This window comes from Prunus avium, chromosome 3 (assembly GCF_965620075.1).
Source record: "Prunus avium chromosome 3, drPruAviu1.hap1.1, whole genome shotgun sequence".
Lineage (NCBI taxonomy): Eukaryota > Viridiplantae > Streptophyta > Magnoliopsida > Rosales > Rosaceae > Prunus > Prunus avium.
Window position 1 is genome coordinate 1,084,311 of NC_142286.1, and position 23,962 is coordinate 1,108,272.

At 37.4% G+C, this 23,962-nt stretch overlaps 4 protein-coding genes across 4 annotated transcripts; 2 read left to right on the forward strand and 2 right to left on the reverse strand.

Moving 5' to 3' along the window:
- The first annotated feature begins 3,817 nt into the window (after positions 1-3,817).
- On the forward strand, positions 3,818-8,293 carry PSY (PHYTOENE SYNTHASE). Its single transcript, XM_021968140.2, has 7 exons — positions 3,818-4,031; positions 4,419-4,939; positions 5,055-5,105; positions 6,052-6,224; positions 6,681-6,916; positions 7,487-7,679; positions 7,969-8,293. The coding sequence occupies exons 2-7, from the start codon at positions 4,495-4,497 to the stop codon at positions 8,176-8,178; spliced, it is 1,308 nt and encodes a 435-aa protein (XP_021823832.1). The 5' UTR covers positions 3,818-4,031; positions 4,419-4,494; the 3' UTR covers positions 8,179-8,293.
- Positions 8,294-8,431: 138 nt separating this feature from the next.
- On the forward strand, positions 8,432-11,096 carry LOC110765088 (F-box/kelch-repeat protein At3g23880-like). The gene has a single exon (XM_021968141.2). It carries the CDS (start codon positions 9,348-9,350, stop codon positions 10,473-10,475), a length of 1,128 nt encoding a protein of 375 aa, XP_021823833.1. The 5' UTR covers positions 8,432-9,347; the 3' UTR covers positions 10,476-11,096.
- Positions 11,097-11,656: 560 nt separating this feature from the next.
- Positions 11,657-13,148, reverse strand: LOC110765106 (F-box/LRR-repeat protein At2g43260-like). Its single transcript, XM_021968162.2, has 2 exons — positions 12,638-13,148; positions 11,657-12,483 (listed from the first exon to the last, which is right to left on the reverse strand). Exons 1-2 carry the CDS (start codon positions 12,717-12,719, stop codon positions 11,684-11,686), a joined length of 882 nt encoding a protein of 293 aa, XP_021823854.2. The 5' UTR covers positions 12,720-13,148; the 3' UTR covers positions 11,657-11,683.
- A 750-nt stretch (positions 13,149-13,898) lies between these two features.
- GSTF11 (glutathione S-transferase F11) lies at positions 13,899-15,146 on the reverse strand. Its single transcript, XM_021968160.2, has 3 exons — positions 14,867-15,146; positions 14,688-14,736; positions 13,899-14,578 (listed from the first exon to the last, which is right to left on the reverse strand). The coding sequence occupies exons 1-3, from the start codon at positions 15,011-15,013 to the stop codon at positions 14,127-14,129; spliced, it is 648 nt and encodes a 215-aa protein (XP_021823852.1). The 5' UTR covers positions 15,014-15,146; the 3' UTR covers positions 13,899-14,126.
- Between the last annotated feature and the right edge of the window lie 8,816 nt (positions 15,147-23,962).

Here is a 23,962-nt window from a genome sequence, read left to right on the forward strand (position 1 = left end):
CTTCTTAAAGGTTTTATCACCTTCTCCTGAAAAAACTACATACATTTATGAGGAGGAAAATGCACAAAGGAGATTATCTATGAGGAAGAAAATGTACGATTTGTTTTAATGATTTTCTTTTCACATTTGTATTTTATGTTTGGCTTTGAAAAATTTATGGGTTCGTGGTACGTGCAATTGATTAGAGTTGCGATAACTTAAGACACACATTGTGGATTTGTGCAGCTAGAAGGGTCGCGTTTGACTGAAGTTATGCGGTTCCACATAGCTGCACAAGTCTTGCGGGTGTGCAAAGTAAAATAAATGGGTAGTCCTAAAAGATTTTGTTGTCTAGAAAATGTTGAAAAATGTGTAGTGGGTGTTCAAAAAGAATGAGTGTCCAAAGATATGGACTAGGGGTAAAGAAAATTTTGAAAAAAAAGAAGTCAAAGTCTCTATTATTGAAAATAGAGAGGCAAAACCATGGTTCAACTTAAATAGTTCACAGTTATATTTTGTGTAAATTTGGGGCAAAGCTATGTGGTTTTTTAACAAAATGATATTCTAAATTATTCTAATCAATAGGGAGGAAGGAAAAATTCAACCGGAGGGTGGAGACACATTATCCTAACCAATTAGCATGATCCACATTCCAAAACTCCTTGAATTGGTTTAACTCTCTCAGAAGACTATGCTTCAACATTAGAAAGACGATTACATTAACTTGTTGATTAACCTAATAAATTCTACTTCTCGTATGACTTGGTATTTATAAGCGACATAGGAGTTTCTCCAGTGGCGGAGCCAAGATTTCCCATTAGAGGGGGCCCTTCAAAAAAAAAATTCAAATAATTCGAATAGGAGCCCTCAAGCGCTATCCGAGTTAATAAGTTAATAATATCATTTCATACTGATTAGTAATTTATCCATTTATTACAATCATAATTGTCCTGAATTTCATATTTTAACATGGTTGAATATTAATCTCATCATCTACACTATTAAAGACTCAAAATTTAATAATTTATACTTCAACATAGATAAGAAATATACAAAATGTTCATAAATCCCAATATTAAGATGCCCTACTTAGACATGTAAAATGGGGGAAAGGGGAATTCACAAAGCTTAAGTTAATCAAAAAAGGAAGAGAAGGAGAAAAAACATGAATTTTTACAGTTTTTACTCCAAGAAGCCAACATATATAGCAACACATATAAGTAAAAATATGATAAAATAAAAAATATGAGAGAGGGCCTGGGCCCACACTGGTCCTTAGGTGGCTCCGCCACTGAGTTTCTCTAATGCAAGATGAAAGCACGAAACTAATGGGGGTTGTGATTAGATTACCAATGTTTTTCTTTTTAAAATTTAATATAGAATATGAATTTGAAGTTGTAACATCTTCTAACATTGAAAAGAAAAACACCATTAAACTAAGAGCTAATTCGTATACTCTATGTTAACACCGCATATTTGATATCGGAATAGAGAACTCTTGGGGGCCGTTTGGTTCATGGGAAAGGAGGCATAGGAATGGGAATTCAATTGCTTTCCCATGTTTGGTAAGTCCGGGAATGGGAAATGGATTCCTGGCACATGGGAAAGTAGGGGGGAAAGTGATGCCCCCCTCTTAACTTGGGTTTTGCTTTCCCTCCTCATGGGAAAGTTTGGGAAAATGTGCCAACATTCAATGCACAATTTTCATGACTATTTTGTCCCTATGAACAATTTATAATTACAACGTATCATTAAATGCATTCTTTTTTTATTTGATTTAATATGGGTATAATTGGAAAATTATACAAATTTTGTTTTCCATTCCTACTCAAAACAAACATGGGAAAGGAAACAAAGTGAAATCTCCTGATTCCTTTCCCAACATTACCAAACGTGGGAAAGGAATCTTTCATTCCCATTCCTTGGGAAATGACATGGGAATTGATTTCCCCTCAAATCCATTCCGTGAACCAAACGGGGCCTTGAAGCTACAAGTTGACGATGACGTGGACAATCTCCAATCAAATTCATGACGTGGATTTTGGAGCATGAGGTATTATGACATGACACACAATTTGGATGGACTTGTTTTGACATTACTATTTCTAGCCAAGCCTTGAAAATTCAAATCCTCTCCTCCTCTTTGTAATTAACGTGAATACCAAATATGCATGGATGGTGATGAATGACCTAATGACATGAAACGAATAAAACAAATAGAAGCCCAAAGAAAGTGCAGAAGGGCTACGTGTCAAATAGCCGACCCTCAAACCCTACATCGAAACGTGTGGAGACAAGCCTAGGCCCCCCTCTCCTCCCTCCCTTCCAATGTGGTCTTTTCCCACGCACTTTTACACTCCAAGACAAATACGCAAACGCACAAAGATTAGGCCAAACGACAGTCACACCCCCACACTCACACATTTTGTCTCTCATTATTTAGTTGGCCAAATACACCCATCTCACTCCATTTACACGCATCAACTAGCCTTTCGTCTGGTGGTATTTTTCTTCATTCAATTGAAGCAGATTTCAAGTTTATCTCATATACGATAATTATATATATTTGTGATGAGTTGGATATCTAACTGTTGCTAGCCCGTTATAAAATACAGTTTTTGTTATGAATATACTAGCCCGTTGTAAAAGTATCCTTGCGTATATTATCCTATGTAAATAGAAAACAAAAAAAATAACCTCTCACTTCACACACCACAGTGCTACAGTACAGTCCACCCATCATCATCGCTCTTTCTCTCTCCTAACCAAATTGAAATTCAATGGCTTGCTCAGGATCTGCCTCGTGTACAAATCCACCCCCTCTTTTGCCTCCTTACCCTCTTTCTTGTTAGCCATTTGATAACGTTATCCTCCACTGATTGGGCGGCTTTTCCGCGTTGTCATCCTTATTGGATCTCCCTTTCTAAAAAGTGCTGACTTTGCTATCGGATTTCTTTTCTTTTCGGATCCGGGTCGGGCCCAGACTTTACCAACATTATTTAATTGGGAAGCAAAACCAATAGCATTGAAACTGATTGACATATTATTTCCTATGTGGAATACCAATCAAAGTTCTTTTCTTCATTGATAAACTATGCAAATAGGGATATAATATGAAGATTACAAAAGTATTAAACTTGTTAAACAACCAACATGTTTATTTATAATGGAACCACTTAAAAATATTCATATTCATATTTCTTGAAGGTTACTTAACTATATTTTTGTCTAATTTCTTTTTCCAATGTTCAAAGTAGTTTCAGATTTGAACTCCACTAGTGACGTAAATTTCTAGTATTTCTATTTACTTGAATTAACATGCTAAATTTTTAATTGAAGAATCCAATTATGGGGGACAAATACTACCCAAATCTGTAAATTTTAAGAGGAAAGTTTCAAAATTTCGAAATTCATATTGCTTTGTTAATATTGGAAATGCATTGATAGTCAAAGAGTTTTAACTACCCAGAATACCATTCATCCGGGTCACAAGTCAAACCCGAGATTGTACATGGGTCGAATTGAATTTTTTTTTTTTAAAATTTTAACACAAGGGTTGAGTTGAAATTGAAATAAAAAATGGATGAAACATTTGCAGCATTTATGTTATGACATAAAATTGCAACTTGCTATTGAACCAAAATGGGAGAACTGAGGAAGTGAAAGAAACAACTGAATCAGTGAATCTCAATCCCAAAGGTAAGTGACAAACAAAGGTAGTATAAAATATATAATTAAAATAAAAATAAAACACAAAAAGAAGAAGAAGAAGAAAAAGACATTTATAAAATGGAAAAAGAAGAAGACATTTTTGTAGGAAACTGAATAAAGAAAGAAGTCAAGAGCCAGACGCATTGTAGTAAGAGAGAGAGAGAGAGAGAGAGAGAGAGTCTGGAAGAGTGGAGAGTCGAGGTGGGTCAGGTTTTGAGGGAAGGTCATAGTGCCGTTGTTAGTTTTTTTTGGTCATGATGTTGATGCCTTGGACTTGGTTTTAATTAATTGGGAGCTGCTGAAAGTGGGTGTAAGCAGCAGCAACAACAACAACCCAATAGGTATGTGGTGCTTCTCTGTCACCATAATTCTATGTCCTGCAATTTCTCTGGCCAGATTTTTGAGCTTTTCATGATACAAAGTGGGCACAATTAACTTTGCTTAGAAATAATTGTTTCAGTCATTTCTGTGAACATTTGCATGTCAAGTTGTTGAACATATTCTTTTTTGTTTTGTTTCGTTTTTTGAGTTTGAGATCCCACTTGTGAGTTTCTTCTTGGTAATGCTATTAATGCCTTTGTTTTCTGTTTGGGTAACTGGAGGAGGCAGTTGGTTAAGCTTCTATACTTTTATATTTTGTGCAAATTTTGCCAATCATTTTACTTGGGCAGTTTGAACTACCTTCCTTCAAAGGAGATAAAACTGAAATGAGTTTTGTGTGAACTAAGGTTTGAGAAGCGAAGTGTAAGACGACAAGGCATACCTGGGTAGAGTTTGGTGGCTGAGGTTTCAAGTTCAAACATCATGTCTGTAGCATTACTATGGGTGGTTTCCCCCAATACAGAGGTGTTCAACTTCTTTGGGATTTTAGATTCATCAAGGTTTGCTTTAGGAAATCGAAGTTCGATTAGAGCAAAGTTGGGTAGGAAACAGAAATGGAAATCATGCTCTCTCACTACAGATGTGAAGTATTCATCTGTAGGGAGCTCTGGCTTAGGCAGTGAAACCAAATTTCCGGTTTTATCAAGCATGGTGGCCAACCCGGTTGGAGAAATAGCTGTCTCATCTGAACAGAAGGTTTATGATGTGGTGCTGAAGCAGGCAGCCTTGGTTAAGAAGCAGTTGAAGTCTAATGGAGATCTTGATGTGAAGCCTGATATTGTTCTTCCGGGAAATCTGAGCTTGTTGAGTGATGCTTATGATCGATGTGGAGAAGTATGTGCAGAGTATGCCAAGACTTTTTATCTGGGTTGGTCTTCTCTTAAATGATTTTTGCTATTCAAAGTAATTTTGGCTTGAACTTTGCAACATTAGTAATCTTTTTCAGTCACTCACCTAATTCTATTTTGCTTTTCACGTTTCAGGAACTCTGCTTATGACCCCTGAAAGAAGAAGGGCCATCTGGGCAATATATGGTGAGTGACTATGACTATTATTCATTTTAAACTGTGGACCTAATTCTAGGAAAAGGGCTTCTTGCTTTTGTTAGAAAAAATATATATTTTAAATCATATGGTAGCTTACCTATAGTTTGGGATGTGCATACTAAATCTGTATTATCTATTAGCAACTCAGTATATTTGCTCCCTTGTCATATAGAGCAATAAGTCCCAAATAAATTATTTGATTTTCTGTGCAAAAGAAATGATCTACAAAGTGCTTCCTTCCATTTTATCACTAGCATTTTGGAAGTACATATTTTTCTTTCTTTCCTTTTTTTTTTTAAAGAAAGAAATTTCTACTTGTAGGCAGAATCTTGTTTAGGAAGAACCATTTGGTTATCTTATCAACTTGTCCTAATTCAAGTTCAATTTAAGGACATGTGGTCTTGAAAATTCATCCTCCTCTAAAGATTGAGAATCCGCCTTCACATGTCCTATCTGAAAGATCCAAAGCAAAGTGGCAATGTTCATCTTTTCTCCTTAAAACGAATTATTTTCTTGCGAGTTTTGAACTGCTGCAATGCTATGAAAATCTCTTCTCAAACTTCTCAAACGCCACGCAGCACCATCAAATTGTATGCAATGTGAAGAGAGGTTAATGTGGTTCCTTTCTGTGAATAGAGAGGGAAATAAAGAGATTGAGAGGAGAAATGGGAAGTGGCAGAAATGGTACTGCATTATCTCTCATCCTAATAGATGCTATTACCACTTGTATGTGACATATCTGTAGATGCTGTCCTGATCATTTGCTTGAGTAGTTTATGACAGCGGTGGACAGGAGATTTGTTCTTTATGTTCTTCTCTTATAGTACATGTTTCTGTTAAACATATATTGCTATGGATGTTTGTTCTTAACTTCAACCTACGTGCAAAAACATATTTCCTCATTTGTTCTTATGGTGATCTCTTGCACATACAGTGTGGTGTAGGAGGACAGATGAGCTTGTTGATGGGCCTAACGCCTCACACATAACACCAACAGCTTTAGATAGGTGGGAGTCGAGGTTGGAAGATCTTTTCCAAGGTCGTCCATTTGATATGCTCGATGCTGCTTTGTCAGATACAGTCAACAAATTTCCCGTTGACATTCAGGTTAGAATTACTGCCAAAGTCTTGTATGAAGTCCAATAAGGCTACTCTTTAAAATGTTCTATTTTGCATCATGTTTCGACTAAAGATCTACTTTCTTATTTAGATAATACCAGTTTTGTCTTTTTATCTTTCTTCTTTGGGAACTGTATCTTGAAATGTGAAAAGGAATACAGAGCTAAGCTTGTAGATGTATACATGCTTCCAGCCAAGAAGTGTCAAGCATCAAGCTATAGATGTCTAACTGAAATGGATTTTACTAGCTATCTCTGTTTTGAAGTTACTATTTGGTACATCACATGGAAGAATGCACTATCTCTGTTTCATCCATCAGACAGTTCCCTTTGCAATTTGATTGATAATTCAATTAAAACCAAGATTAAGCTTGTGTATTTCTTTTAAAGCTTTGTTTGCCCATGAACTTCTGAGTTCTGACCCTATCTTCTGCTCTTTTTGTAGCCATTCAAAGATATGATAGAAGGAATGAGAATGGACCTTAGGAAGTCAATATACCAAAACTTTGATGAACTATATCTCTACTGCTATTATGTTGCTGGGACTGTTGGATTAATGAGTGTTCCAGTTATGGGCATTTCACCTGAATCGCAAGCAACAACGGAGAATGTATATAATGCTGCCTTGGCGTTAGGGATTGCGAATCAGCTCACAAACATTCTCAGGGATGTTGGGGAGGAGTAAGTAAACAGCATTAATGATTTATATGCTGAATTTTTTCAATCATATTAGCAATGTTATTGAAACAGCAGTGCCCAAAACTATAGAGTAAAGCTGGCTTATAATTCAATGGTAGGCTATCCAATTTTAGCTGGCCTATAACTCACTGGTAGGCTATCCAATTATAGCTGACCCTGAGTCTGATTTTTCAGTTCTTGCTTTTGAAAGTCACTTAAGACTCCAAGATACAATTCTCTAAGCTCTAGTTGAATAAAAGCAACAGAAGAGATGAAGTTGCTAATGAAATCTTTTAACAGACGTCATTCTCTCTCTCTCTTGATAGCATTAAAGAACAAATAGCACTCGGAAAAAATTACACGAGAGAAATTTAAAATGAAGAATGGAAAAGTCAACTAGGGTGGAGTATATGTATACTTTGAATTGTGCAGGAGCTGGTTTTTCCCCTTTGTAAATACTTTGCTTTTGTTTAAGATCACATGGGATGTCATCTACTATTGGAATTTACTCTATCATTAGAGCTCACGCTTTCATTCATTTTGTATCCCACTTATAAGCATTTTCTTGACCAGTGCAAGGAGAGGAAGAATTTATTTGCCACAAGATGAACTTGAACAAGCAGGGCTTTCTGATTCTGACATATATGCTGGAAAGGTCACAGACAAGTGGAGGAGTTTCATGAAGAATCAAATTAAGAGGGCAAGGATGTTCTTCGACGAGGCAGAGAAGGGTGTGACAGAGTTGAGTGAAGCCAGCAGATGGCCGGTAAGCCTCACATGTTTTAGTACTAAATATGGAACAAATGCTCACAAAGATATGATGTCCTATATGATTTTAATTGACCATTCACGAATAATTATTGTGTGTCCGATACACCACTTGAGATGCCTACATGGTATATGGAATTCTCCCAAATTATGACACGTGTACAATCATTAAGATGTTTATCTAAATTCCGGATTCCTTACTTCTGTCTTTTTAGTTAAAAGGAAAAGTCATGTTAGAGAGACCAACAAAATTTGACCCTTCTGATCAAAATGTTCACCTGTTGCAGGTATGGGCTTCCCTACTTCTATATCGCCAAATATTGGATGAGATAGAAGCTAACGATTACAACAACTTCACAAGAAGGGCTTATGTAAGCAAAGCTAAGAAATTACTTGCTTTGCCTATTTCATATACTAAATCCCTCATTCGCCCATCAAGAACCTCCTCTTATTCAACTAGAGCTCAGAAAACTGATTCTTTGACATCAAAAGTCTAGAATTGCATATCGAGAGAAAAAAAGAATCTGTGTAAAGCATAAATTTGTATATTATTATATGTATTATTGCAGCAAGAATTTATAAAATTAAAGGGTTATATGATTCCACTTCAAAGCTGTGACATTGTTTTGTGATTCAACTTAATTTCAACTTTCACTACACCTGTTGTCTGCCCCTTCTATTGAAAGCAGAGAAGCATAGAGGGTCCATGTTGCCATATGGCCCATATCAACATTCAACCATTCAAGGATGTCGGTAGCAGAAAATCTTGTGGGAAACGGGGATAACACTGTTTGATTATTCCTAGCCAATTACATACTCAAAGATAGTGCTGATTTACAGCCCTAGATGTGGGCAAGAAGGGAAAAAGCTTTAAGAAAAAAAAACCAAAAGACAAGAATGAGAAAACAAAAATCCAACAACACAAGAGGCGAAATTGGAAACTTTGCTTGGCAATTTCACTCGTAGCCTTATCCTTTGTTTTTCCTGTTAGAATAGAAGACGTCAGTCTTTGCTGCAAAACGGCCCCGTTTTAAAGCTTTGGAAGGGAAGTGCATGAAATGAAACCCAAGTACTAATAAGCCAACCTCCACTCCAAGAAAGAAAAACAAAAAGCTCAAATTAATATCCAGACGCTTAAGAATCATACCAGCAAAACCCAAAGAAACGAGACCCGAAAACTCAAGAGGCAAACTAAGGTCAGTTGTGAACGAAGCCAAGCCGCCATGAGAGAGGAGAGGGAATAGATTTATGGTTCTTTTCTTTGTGGCATGGACGATTGAGTTGAGCGTGTCTTGAATTCCCGCATTTGTTTGATTGAGTAACAAGGTTTCGATTTTGAGTTCACCTATTGGCACAAATGAGGTACGCTTTACTTCTTGGTTTTATGATTGATTATATTCCTTAGTTGAAGTGGTGCAAGAATTGTATTGTGTTTCATGAGCTTTTGTTGAGGTGGGTTTCTGGTTATGGCGTCTGGATTTGCCATTTACTTCTTGGATATCTGAATATATTCCTTAGTTAAAGTGTGCAAGAGTTGGATTGTGTTTCATGAGCTTCTGTTGAGGTGGGTTTCTGGTTATGGCATCTGGATTTGCCATTTTGGAATGCTCTGTATTTTCTTGTTAAAATCAGTTGAGTTCTGTAGAGATTTTTGTTTGGCATCAACATGTTTAACCTCGAGTATCAAAGAAAGAGAAGAAGAGACGCACAAGTGAGCAAGATAGATGACTTTCCCCAAGAGATCTTGTTTGAAATCTTTACAAGACTGAGTGTGAAATCACTTTTGCGGTGCAGATGTGTTTGCAAATCTTGGAAGAGTTTAATTAGCAACCCTGATTTCATGAACGCCCATCTTAAAAGAAATGTCTTGAAAAATTCACGTGATTATCTAGTTATCCACACTGGGTATGATGTAAGTGGCTTCTCAGTCTATGATGCTGAAGAATTTACAAAGTGTTTTGATCTAGAGCTTCCTAGGCCCAAACATGTCTCATATGCAGTTTATGGTTCTTGCAATGGGGTGCTTTGCATCTCTGCTACTTGGCGTGTGAATTTGGCAAGTCCTATATATCTGTTGAATCCATCAATCAGAGTATTCAAAAAACTTCCCGATTGCCACATCCTGCAAACTGCCCATTTTGTTACTCTTGGGTTTGGGTTTCATGAGAGGGGGGATGACTATAAGGTTGTGAGGGTTGTGAGGTTTCCACGCAAGAAAGATTTCTTTGCAGTTGAGGTTTACAGCCTTAGATTGGATACTTGGAGAAGAATTACTGCAACTCCGCCTGTTTCACAACAAGCCCGTTTTCCTCAACCCAAGTGTTTATTCTTCAATGGATTTTTGTATTGGATTACAGTGGAGCCTTCTCAACATTGCACTTCCATTGTTTCATTTGATCTGGACAGTGAGGTTTTTCAAAAGATTATGCTTCCAGATATATTGTTCGGAGTGGCGTCCGTACCTACTGTTCAAGTGTTTGAAGAATCGCTTTCTTTGTTCCATCAAAGAGAAGATGACAAAGTTTGGTACTGTGACATATGGGTTGTGGAAGCAGATACTTGGACAATGAACCGCACAATTCTTCTTCCAAGATGTGAATCTGTAGCATGGCCATTGGGGATTAGAACAGATAACAAATTTCATTTGGTTAGGCATGTTCGAAATATGCAACGTGACCCAATTTTGGTTTTATGTGATCCTGTGTTGCGGAGAGCTAAGGATACCGGAATCAGCTTGAGTTATCACTCTCAGTTTGTCGATGCTTATAGTGAGAGTCTAATTTTACTCAACTGAATTTCTAGTTCTGAGTTCTGAGTTCCAGTTATACATGTGTGTAGTGAATTCTGTTTTTGGTGTCACATAATGACGAGTCATATGTTAGATGTAAATTGGTGACTGATTTGGAGCTTGAGGACTGATATTCATGTATTTGATAGATCTGTTTTAGACATTTGACAGTTAGCTTTTAATGAATATTCCTTGAAAAGAACTTGAAGAACCAAAATCCTTGCACTCTTCTCTTCTGGTGATGCAACCATGGCCATGATGGTCATGGCAGGGCAGCCATAATGTCTTTAATAGATATGTTTTGGGTGGTTTGGCATGTCTTTGATAGGAGTAAGATAGCGGAAAGCTTTTGGTGTTCTTAGCAATGTTATTGAAACAACGGTAAGAGTGCGTGCCCATAACCGTATAGAGTAAGTTGTGTTTTTCTGTGATTCATGAGCTTTTGTTGAGGTGGATTTCTACTTAGGTGTCTGGAATTTCCATTTACTTCTTGAATATATGATTATATCCCTAAGTTGAAGTGTGCCAGAATTGCATTGTGTTTCATGAGCTTTTGATGAGGTGGGTTTCTGGTTGTGGCATCTGGAGTTGCCATTTTGCAATGCTTTGTATTTTCTTGTTAAAATCAGTTTGAGTTATGTAGGCATTTCTGTTTGGCATTAACATGTGCACCCTCAAGTATCAAATAAAGCGAAGAAGAGACGCACAAGTGGTCATGAATCATGACCTCAGTCTTATTTAACGCTTAAATAAGCTTATTTGAGGGATTTCTTAAATGAAATTTTCTGTATATAAATTGCAACAAGAAATGTATTCTTAAAAGCCACAAAACCCATGTACAAATTGGACAAAAAAGTCAACACATCTTTCTTAGAAAATCACTTTTTTTTTTATAATAAAGAATGGGCGATAATATACTAAACTCACACACACTACATGGATGCTATTATGCTAAGACTTGAACCCAGAACCTTTTCTAGGGGCGATAATAAATATACTTATGTTATTATTCTAGAATGGGAAAAAAACAAAAACAAAAGGCCAATTGACAGTGACACACACGCCAAGGGGCAAGATTATGCCAAACACAAATTCTAGAATGGAACTGTTGAATCCATATTCAATCAAAGGCAGGTATAAGTTATAAATAACTACCTAATTGTAAAATGGAACTTGAAACATACAACTCACAAAAATTTGCTTAAGCATAGAATTCAGTTGAGTAAAATTAAACTCTCAATAAGCATCGACATAGTCACATACCCACAAGGCTTCATCATTTTGATTCCGGTATTGCTGGGTTGCTGTGACTGGGGATCATATAAAACCAAATTTGATTCTTCCGGAAAAGTACCTGGCACAACCATAAGAAATCTGCCATTTACTGTGAACCCCAGTGAACATGATACATATACCCTTGTGGGGAGAAGAATCGTGTGGGTCTTTTTCCAAGTACACATTTCAAGAATCCATAACTCATAAAACCAGCCCAGTTGCTCATCATGTCTTCGGTGGAAGAATGAAAGTGAGTTCTCAAACACTCGAATTGGAGTTTGTTCGAAAACTGCGGGTGCTGCACGAGGTAACATGATCCTTTTAAACTCCTCACTTCCAAAATCAAAAGAAAGAATGAAAGTGGAATGTTGAGAAGGGTCCATTGTACTCCAATACACAACTCCATTCAAGAATACACATTCGACTTTGGAAACACTAACATCAGGAGGAACTACGCTAATTTTTCTCCAAGCATTCAGTCTAAGGTTGTAAACCTCAACCTCAAACATAGTTTCTTTGGGTCTAAACACCATCACCCTCACAACCTTATAGTCATTTTCGCCACGGTGAAACCCGAACCCGAGAGCAAAGGTTTTGTAAGCTTGAATGACGCCTATGGGAAGCCTCTTGATTTTTCTGATTGAGGGATTCCATAGATATATAGAACGACAACTAGAGAGGCATAGCAATCCATTGCAAGAATCATTAACGACATAAAACACTTTCGTGCGCAGGAACCCTTAAATCCAGACACTTGGAAAATGTTTCAGCAACAACAGAGTGAAAAGCAATTTCTTGTGCGGGTGTGTATAAGTCAATAATCACAGCTTTTTTCATGACACTTATTTTGAGATGGGCGTTTATGAAATCAGGGCTGCTAATCAAAGTGTTCTAAGATTGGCAAACACATCTGCACCGCAAAAGAGATTTCATGGGTAATCTTGCAAGGATTTCAAACAAGATGTCTTCGAGCATCCTAACTAGTCTTCTTCGTTCTATCAAACTTGAGAATTGTTGAAATGTTGAAAACAAAAATGCCTACAGAACACAACTGGTTTTAACAAGAAAATAAGAGCATTTTAAAACGACAATTCAATTAGAAACCATGAACAGAAACCAACTGCAACAAAAGATTATGAAATACATCACCCACCCAATTCATGGTTGGAACTTCAACTAAGCAACATAAAGATCAGATAACCACCAAGTAAGCCTAAATTCTGTAGCCCAGTGTGGTTTTTTAAGAAAAAAAAATATAAAATCTATATATTTAACTGATTTTCAATATTAGCCTAGTCAGTGGCGTTGTATAGGAAGTACCCCCATTTGAATTCAAATAAAAATACTAGAAAATCAAATTCCCACCAAATCAAATTATGAAAAATCGGTTTTAGTGCAAAATACAATTTAGGCTAAAAACAATGGCTCATTAAGTCAATATATACTTCATACTAAAATCCCATAAAATCAAGTTTTCTTATTTGATGTGAGAAGAATAAAAGCCACCAAAAATTATCTTGAGAAAATGATTATACCGAAAACCCAATTTTCATACTTAGTCAATATTTTTAGATAAAAACAAGTTTTCATGTATGATATGAATGCATGAAGGAACCTAATGTCAATCTAGGTAAAAAGCCTTAGATGTTCAATCCACTATGATGTTAAACTCTATTTGGTTTATGTTAAAACTTATTGAAAATTAGTCTATGGAGCTATGAACTAGCGTGGTTTATATAATTTAATGTTTACTTTTATTTCTAGAAAGAATATAGAAATTGTAAGTACCAAAAAAAATCATTAAAATTTAAGTTAATAACTTTAACTAGTCCACTTGTTGAAAAATTCATGATTCCGCCCTTGGCTATGGACTACGATATGCAACGAGAAAACAGACCTGGTCCCCTGCCAGAAAAGTTTCTCTCCATCGCCATCACCATCACCAGACACTAGGTAGGGTACAGATCTAGATGATGCGTATGCAGCTTTCCATGACTTTGTATTTCACCCACACTTCAAAAGTGGAAAGAGACAAGCAAGTAGTGGAGGAATTATTCAGCTCCCACCCCCACAACACTCCTAGGGCACGTAATTATATATATATATATATCTCTCTCTCTCTAAAAGCAAGTAATTAAATTCTTAAGGGGTAAATAATTTTAAAAAAAAACCTTTATTCCTTTTTGTTGACAATCAATTTGCCACACATACATTATACATAAAGGGAAAATGTTGTTCAACCCAATTTTTCTCTTTAAAACATCCTGTTTTTTGGGATAATTTTCTCACATAACAGAAGATTAATTTATTAAGTTCTCTTGTTTTTTTTTTCTCTCTCAGTTCTTTCTTCCACATGAAATACTGGGGGGTAATATCTCATAACTAGTAGTCACTAGCAAGGCTCATTAGTTTCTTCCAAGCGGGCCTGTTGGATATGTCTTTCCACCAAGCATTCACATTCTTCCTCTCAGTCACCAAATGCCCCAATTTAGCTTCATCAATCAGATATCTTATCCCAGGAAGATGGCTCAGATCAGCCAGAGTGAAAGCTTCTCCAGCCAGATAGCTGCTCTTTGATAATCTTTCTTCATAAACATCGAACACCTTCTCCAGTTTCTCCTCACATGCATGGACCAAGGCCACGTCACCACGCTCCCCCATGCGAGGCAGCACCAGAAGTTGAAGTACCAGAGTGTAAACCAAGTCATTGAAATTGTGAGCTTCTACTTCCAGCCACTGATCCACCAGAGCCTTCTCCTCCAGGGTTGTTCCCAATAGGTTGGGACCACGGTCGGCGTACTTGGCTGCGTAGTATCTGATAATGGCCCTAGATTCTGGACATAAAAGAAAAAGATACGCAAGTCATAAATAGACACGTTATGATAGTGACCCATTAGTAGCACTGTACCATTACCATGTACATGATTATATTAAGGCTCTTACCAAATAGCCTGAAATCACCATCTTCTACTACTGGAACTTGACCAAACGGCTGCAAGACAAATAATATCTATTAGCTAAACAAATTGTTGTAACATTAACAAAACAACCTTGCTTTTCTTGCGTAAACATAAGTATGACAAGAGAACATTACTCTATACATACATACAGATATAAAGTACCTGACGGGAGAGGAATTGAGGTCGCTTTTGCTCTCCCACCTCAAGATTAACATCAACAATTTCGAAATTCACTCCCTTCTCCAAAAGACAAACCATAACCCTCTGAGGGCAGGCTGCCTTGACTGGACCATACACTTTCACAACCATCTTCTTATAAGTAATATCTCTCTCACTCCTTAACAAAAAAAAGAGCTAGCCAAGATTATTAATGTCTCTCTTACTCAAAGGCACGCGTACAATTTAAGAATCTGTATATGTTTTGATCTTGGTATTTTAGTCAGAGCTGAAGCTCTCTATATATACATGTAGCAGACACTAGATGAAAGACCTTCCAGCATAACATTCAATTCAATTCAAGTGTGGGTTTGCGGGGGTTGCTACCCGCCACGTGCTTGCAAAAGAACACCTATACTCCACATGATTGTATAAGCTATGATCAACTTGCAAGCTAGCTAGTGAAGCTGACGACTAACGTGGAGCCTTGTAATTTTTTAAGAAAATATATAGATACAAAATTAATATTGGATATTTCTTTCAAGAGAGTCGGTAAATATTATTGTTTGTTTTGAAATAGTATTAATTAAATTTGGAAGTGATGAGCTTTAAGTTTAAAGACGATAACAATAATAGGAATATTTATTTGATTTGTTTTTAAGGAGTATGGATGGGAGAGTTGACATGTTAAAATTGAAAAAGAAAACAAAGAGAAAATGCGCAGTCCATATACATATTTTTATATAGTATAGGCATATAGTTCTTGAACTGTAGATGTAAAGTTGTTATTTGAATGGAAGATCACCTCTAAATTGGGTTTAACTCTAAATTAAAATTAATGAGAGGTCGTTTTAGATGAATAGTTATTAATAATACTACTCTTACCACATTTTTAGAGTACTGCTTTTTCCACCCACCTATTCTATTTTCCCACCCACTTTATTTTCAAAATTTTAAAAATAAATTTACCCATTTATAAAATGACTTATGAGGACAACTCTCTCTCTCTCTCTCTCTCTCACACACACACCCATATTTTCTTTTTCTTCTTCTTTTTGTTCGAAATCCACACCCATCTTCATACCCAACCCACCAAACAAAACAAAGTCAACATCTTTCTCTCCTTATGTTCTTCATAAATTAGGAACTAGAAGAAAACCTAAACTTACAAACTCATAACCTCAATTTTATTTTTTGGTCTGAACCACGAGGTGGTCCTGGATGGGCCCCAACTATGGGTGGCACCTTTAAGCCTTAACCACAACCCAGACTAATCCCCGTTCACACCGAGTCGGCCCGTAAGGGGTAAAGTGCTAGCCAAAGTGGTGACTCCGTACAAGAGCAGGGATCGAACCCCTGACCTCTCTTAAGGAATGAGAGTGCCGAACCACTCACACCAACCACCTTGGTTAACCCCAATTTTATTTTCAGTCACACATAATCCAATCGTTTTTCTTTCTTCTCTAACTCTGAAGCTCAAGTAGTCCCATAATTACATCGACTTTGAGCTTTTGGGCAACTCTAAAACTGACAAAAACCCATGGCCATTTCCTTTTCTTCCTCTGTCTCTTTCTTTCCTTTTAATTTCAAACTCAAATAACACCTCTCTTGCAGTCTCGGAAATTAAAAATAAAATAAATGTGTTTTCATTTTTTGGAACATATAGAGCAATCAATGTGAGTTTTTTTTTAGGGTGATAGGAAGGAGAGTGTTTTTTTCATTGGCAGTAGAAGGAGAGTTATTCTTTGGTTGAAGAAGGAGAGTTAAATGTTTGTAAGGTCATGGTGTTGATTGTTGGATTTTCGCCAGAGGAGAAGGTTGAGGTGGGGGATGGGGAGGGGGAGGGAGAGGGCGATTGGGGTGGGGATAGGCTAATTGAAGAATTTTTTATATTGTAATAGTAAATATGGAAATATAATTAAAGGGTATTTTAGGAATAATGGTGGGTGAAGAGATAGGTTTGTGTATATTCAAGTTTATAAAGTGGGTGGGAAAATAAGGTGTGTGTGGAAATAGAATAAGGGGGTGAAAATAGCAACAATCAATTTTTATACCACCTTATGTGGTTGTTGAGGTGGCAATGTCAAGTCAATTAATATAGTCCTAGCTGTATTTTCTTTTTATTTTGTTAAGAACACATGGATAAAATGTCACAAAAAAAGGAAATGCTTTTAAATATACCTTACATTAATGTTTTAAAATTTCAAATAGCATTACTAGTATTGTCAATAGATATTTTCGATTGATGGGACGCGAGTTTGGATTCAATTACAAGTACGAAGACAAATAGTTTCTCAAAGACAGGTTGATGTCACATTAAAAAAAAAAAAAAAAAAAAAGGCTCAATATTGCTATGGTAGAGTAGAGGGGTAAGTTTAATTTAATTACATATTCACTAAATTATTTGAGGGGATGAGAAGCTAGGTCTTTGTTGTACGGTGGTTGACGCATGGGGGTTAGCACATTGTCTCTCAAGCCTCTCAACCGGTGGGTAAGAAAAATCGATATGCCTCTGGTGTGTCTTCACTCACCACCACACAGATATTTCACGTTCTGTTTGCTTGTGATGTCCCCCATGCCTCTCGTGTGTCTGTTTCACTCACCACACAGACATTTCTGTTTGCTTGTGATGGTCCGCCATGCCTCCTATCCATGCACGTCTCTTCTTTTGAAAGTCTACATATACGAATTAATATGAGGTGAAATATTATGTAGCATCATCATCATCTAGAAAGACCACCAATCATCAGCTGTCACGTTGTTGTCCACTCCACATTGTAGGGCAGTTTAACGATTCGAATTGAAGACCAATGTGTTTGTGCCTAAATAAATCTCGTCCGAAGGAGACTAACCGAAGGAACTTCCTCTCGGCCCCAGCACCTACCCTCGGCCGAAAGTTACGAGTCATTGTTCGTTCTCTTTTGGAAACAAAAGTAAGTTGGCACGGCAAGGAGGTCATCACGGCCAGTGGCGGATCTAGAAATTTTCAAGGGAGGGGCAATAACATTTTGATAGGACGGAATTTTTTAATAAAAAAAATACATATTAAAATGATTAGTATATATATATATATATTACAATAGCTATAATCAAGTAATTGAAGCAAAATAATCAATCTTAAAACTATTTTTATCTAGGCTGACTTGCTAAAGAAATAAGAATAAGCCAGGGGAGGTTTGTAGAATTATACATACATATATGCTGCAGTGATAGCGATTTGGTTTTAACAGATTGGTCAAGACTCAACATTTTAGTTTTAACTAGTTGGGCTGTACGTAAGGTTTTTATTCATTTATTGTTTATTTATTAATTTTGTCAGAGTTTGGGCAGGAAAAGGAATTTTATTTCACCAAAAGGGGAGAGTTTGACTTTTAAAAAACTTCTTCAATGAAACGTGCGTTTCATTAAACAAAACTAAAGGACGACGTCGTTTGTGACAAAGAAAATTAGGGTATAGAGTTATCTTCTTCCTTCTTGAATCATCGCCTCAGCCTCCATTAGAGACACCTCTGCAACACATCGTGCACCTCGCATCCCCTTGAACCATGCTAGTATGTGTAACTTGCCAAACGATTGGCTCCTTGAGGCGATTTCCAGACCCTTTACATAACGCTTTAAAACCTTGGGCGCTAGCGCAGAGGGGAAAATCTAGCACCTCCATGGTTGTTTTCTGACGAAGGGAGGTGCAGGTGCACCTCCTTGCGCCTTTGTAGGTCCGCCACTGATCACGGCCTCGGTAATACTAGCCGAGGACAAGCTCCTCCGATACACAGCCAAAATAGGAAAAGCTAAGCGGCGTCGCCATGTGGGGTCATGGTCCCACGCTTCATTTAATGAAGTAATGCCTCTGATCATAGCAGAAAGCCCATGATCCACGTAGGAGCATTTAATGAGCCAAGAAAGAGGGGACGTGATTGAAGTCAGATATGGCGAGTAAAATCAGGGATTAGGTGCAAAAATCCCATGATTTTGTAAGGCTAAGCCACCAACCATCAGACCAGGGCATTAAATGCTCCTCCAGGGCCCGAGATGCAGAGCCAACCACCAGGGCGGTGACCGGGGTTTATGGGTGTCACACCACCATGCTTCACGTTCCCAAATGTTGATTCAACTACCCACTAGCTCTGATCAACCTCACCATGCAGATTTTCAGCCTCATTGTCTTCTCAAGACCTTCCCTATAAATACCAGGCTTCAACTACATTTGAAGGGTTCAACACCAAACACAAGCCTCCCACGGAGCAGATTATATTTTCCTGTCATTTACTTCTTGTCATTTATCTTCTTGTAATGCATTTTCAATATTCTTACTTGCTTTCTTAGGAGTAATGGCAATTTGTAGGAAAATCCATTCATCAATATATCATACGACCCTTGATTTTCAAGGTGCCGGAGCACCACCTTTGTTACTCTTCCGTTTATCTCATATATCATACGACCGTCGCCACCCAGCGACGCGCCGGAGCACCGCCTAAAAACCACCATCAGCATCATCATTAACGGCCTTGTACCTCAGGCCGTGAACCTGACGGCCGAGATCAGTTCCTCTCTCGGCCACAATCGCTCTGATTAGAAGTCAGACTCAAAACAGGTGCACCCCCCATTCACTCACACAATCAACTCACCCTCAAACGCACGGTAAACCGTGCTGGCACGCCCGCGCACCACCACACGGCCCCAAAAGAAGGATGACTTGTGTTGTGGCACTACTCATTAACCTCTACATACCAACCATCTACCGAGTTTGACGACCTATTCGACATACCAACTGTCTTCACCACTCCAATGACCTTGTAGTTTAGGCTGTGAATCTGACAGTTGAAACTTGTTCCTTTCTCAGCCATAATCATTTGTAAAAAAGTCAGATGACACAATGCATCCACTCATTTATCCATTCATTCACAAATCATTTGCACGCCCGCATACCATAGCACGCCGAAGCAGGACGTCTTTGTTACTCTAGGTCCGTTCGGCCCAATATGTTATTTTGTTCCTTGCAGAGTTTCCATCTTTCCAAACACGCTACAACAATTTGTTTTTGTTCCTCTTACTAATAAAATACATGCATCTTAAGGTGTCACAAGATATCGTACTTGGAGTTGTGCTATCGTAACACTAAAAGTGATTATATGAAGGAGGTTGAGTGAATGATGAGAGCTCGCTTGTTTGGTGAAGCGTTGCTCAAGTTGAGCATTAAGGTTATTTTTGTAGTACTTCCTTAAGATTTTGGAAATCTAAAAATATCGGAAAATCCGCGGGGTCAAAACAAGCCTAACACAAGTGTGACATTAGTCTAGATGACATGATGACCTATTGAGGAGGGTGGATGTCATAGCTAATAACATTAGCACAAGGAACCAATTCTATAGGCAAGATTAATGAGGAGTACTCTTCATTAGTATGCTATAAAAGTGGTGTGGATCCAAAGATCAAGTGAGCATGCTAGAGAGTAGGTTTTCAATGACTTAAGGAGTCTTGGCATCACGGGATCCAAATTTCGGTGAATTAAGGAGTCTTGGCTCCTTTCCTATTGAGAGGAGCGATAATATACTAAATTCACACATACACAACACGGATGCTAGGATTCAAACCCATGACCTTACCTAGAGGAGCAAATACTCCAAAATCACTACACAGGCGAGTCATTTTACTTAGTAATCAACTTTAAAATAGTGCAAAATGCTCTTAATTAAGATGTAGCCACTCCAATGGTAGGAAAAACAACAAAGTGCTATACAAACGGACTTAAACATAAAGAAAATAGATAAGCCATCTAAGTTAATGTCTAGGTCATAACCAATTACCCAAATAAAATTTTCTTTTTTTTCTTTTCTTCTAAAGGTTCAACTCAAGGTGTTACACATATTTTTCTCCATAGTCAATTTTTTCTATTACACGATAACAACTATTGGAAAAAATAATAATTAAAGTTAGGATAGGTTTGAAGGTTTGACCACCACGTTGATCATAAGCCCACCTCCCTAACTTGGTTTGACCACCAATGTTAAGGGGTCGTTTGTTACACAGGATTGGCTTGGACTAGCTTGGACTAAATTTAGTCCCATGTTTGTTTCATCTAATCCTAGTCTTAAATCTCCAAATGACTCCTCCCACCATATTATGATGTTGCCCAAGTTTGGGGCCTGATATGAAATCAATTGGTCAAAAAAATTGGACACTTAAACTTCGTACCGTGGTTGGAACATTGCATAGTTTTAGTGATTGAATTTCACTAAAAACTCACCAAATGACTCATCCCACCATATTATAATGTTGCCCAAGTTTTGGGCTCGATCCAAAATCAATTGGTCAAAGAAATTGGACACTTCAAGTTCGTACAAAGTTCGTACCGTGGTTGGAACATTGCATAGTTTTAGTAAGAAGATACTTTTTGAAGAACCAAATATTTTGAAACATATTATTCTCTTCATCCATTGATCTTATGCTGATGTCTCTTTGCTGGTCATCTGGGGTCCTTGTAACTTTTTCAAAACCTGAACTATTTTTATTTTCGTCTTCTCCATATAGTTCTTGGTCTGTTTTCATGAAGAAGTCCTTTGTTATAATTGGAGTGCTATAAGCCATAATATATATATTAAGGCTTTGCAATACTTATCTTTACAACCTAACTGAACTTTTGGTACCTATGTATATATATACACACATGAGAAAGAAAAACAAAATTGCTGAACATCGAACCCATATAAAGGAAATGAAAATTTTATATATATAGCCAAATTCCCATCATCCCATGACTAGCACAAAACTGAAATGGTATATCAAACGGCCCGAAGATATGAAAAAAAAAGTTCAAAAATCATACCAAGTTATATAGAATATGCATAAAGTTAAAAGAGAGCAGATGTGTACCTGAAGAGGTTAGGGCTGGTTTATGAGTACGTGCACATAAAGCATTATATAGAATATGCATAAAGTTAAAAGAGAGTAGATGTGTACCTGAAGAGGTTAGGGCTGGTTTATGAGTATGTGCACATAAAGCATTATATAGAATATGCATAAAGTTAAAAGAGAGCAGATGTGTACCTGAAGAGGTTAGGGCTGGTTTATGAGTATGTGCACATAAAGCAAGCTCATATATATATATATATATATATATATATATATATATATATATATATATACTGAAATGCCCCTTGAACTTGTACCTAATTATTAATTTATCCCTTAACAATTTTTTAGAAAATTAAAGACTCGAACTAAATTTTATTCTCGATTCCCCCTACCGTCTAAATCTCAACATTACATCCAATTTGCAGTTAAATATGAGGGCAAATTGGTCATTTTAAATGTTGAAATAATATATATAATCATTTTAATAAACAGAGGGGCACACTCACTTCATCTTTTTCCCTTTTGCTGTAATTAAAGATACATATTACAAAGGGGAGGGGGGGAGCTTGAATGGGAAAGGGAGAGAGAGAGAGAGAGAGAGAGAGAGAGAGAGAGAGAGAGAGAGAGAGAGAGATATGGAGAAAAAGGAGGGTGGCTTGCGGTGGTGGTCATGGGGGAATGATGGAGAAGAAAATGGGTGGTTGCGACAGTTATGGGTTCTTGGGAGTGGGGGGGTTTGTCTGTGGGTTCTGGGTTTGTTAGGGGGTGGGTCTATGATGGGGGATGGGGGGGAGCTCGAATGGGAGAGAGAGAGAGAGAGAGAGAGAGAGAGAGAGAGAGAGAGACCACGCACAAGACTGTTGAGGTCAAATTCATGGTTTTTAGAAACCAATTAGTTTTGTTTTTTTATTTGTTTTAATTTGGAATAATTCGGTGGTTGTGAATTTGGGGTTATGATATTGATTTGAAGATTTCGGTGGGGACTAGGGATGCGAGGAAGGGTGGCTTGCGGGGGTGGTCATGGGGGAATGGGGGAGAAGAAAATGGGTGGTTGTGGGGGTTATGGGTTCATGTGGGGGGGGAGGGGGGGTGTGGGTCTGTGATGGGGGATTGTAAGTGTATGCATTTTGTGATTTTCTTTTGGCTTCCCTTGACAATTTTGTAATAGGACAATCATTGTATTTTCCCAATCTCTAGTTAGATTAAGAATTACTTCTCTAGGTGTTCTTATCTGGCTTCAATCTGATGGATAATCAATGTATTTGACAAAGGTAAAATCTGCATTGCATCATATTGCATTCACTAAATTTCTTAAGATTATGACTAGTCATCCTTCTTTCGTATGACTAGTCAACCTTTGCGTCTGTAGGATTTCTAGCTGGATCCAAACAAACTTTTTTGTCCTATTCTACGAATTTTCTCAATTGCCATGTGTACTATTCTGACTTAGGAATTTTAGGGTAAAGTCCATTAATTCCTCATTTGGCAGCCATCACTTTTGAGGGGAGGTTTTGAAAATATTTCTTCCATCCTCAAGAGAAAACCACCATTTTCATCTATGAGTTTTCTAAATTGATTTTTTGAAATATGAAATCTACATCTAGCTAGAACAAACACATTCTCATATACATCTAGGTCAGATTCAAGATTGGTTTCTTCAAGAGTATGGTTTCTTGAAGAAATTAGTCATTTCTCCTTGAATCCAAATTGTTGGTTTCTGTTCGAGTTTGAGCTTGCTAGCTGGGGTCATGGGATGAAAAGGCTGAAGAAGAGCTATCATTGCTATGAAGGACTAAGCTGCTGGTTTTGCTAAGTTAGAGAAGAAGCTTGCACAAAAGAGGAATAGCTCATTTTCCTAAATAGATATAGGATTTCTTGAGCTCGCTTGTGTTTCTTTGTAAGAATCTTCTTTGCTTAATGGATTGCCTGGTCGGTTGATGACCCCCAGTTTTTCCCAATGGTGGGTTTCTAGGTGAACAATTTCTGGTTTGCAAATCTGTAATTTTCTGGGTTTTTGTTCTTGATAGTTGACTAGTCATCACATGACTCCCAGTTTTTCCCAGTTGTGGGTTTCTGGTGAACAATTTCTGGTTTGCAGATCTGTAATTTTCTGGGTTTGTATTCTTGCGGTTGACTAGTCATCATTATCTGTTGTTTGGTGTTTACTTGATTATGATGCCTTCACACACTTTCACCATAGTTGTTGATAGCACAAGGGATGCCTAGATTGACGGGTCCTTCTGAGTGCCT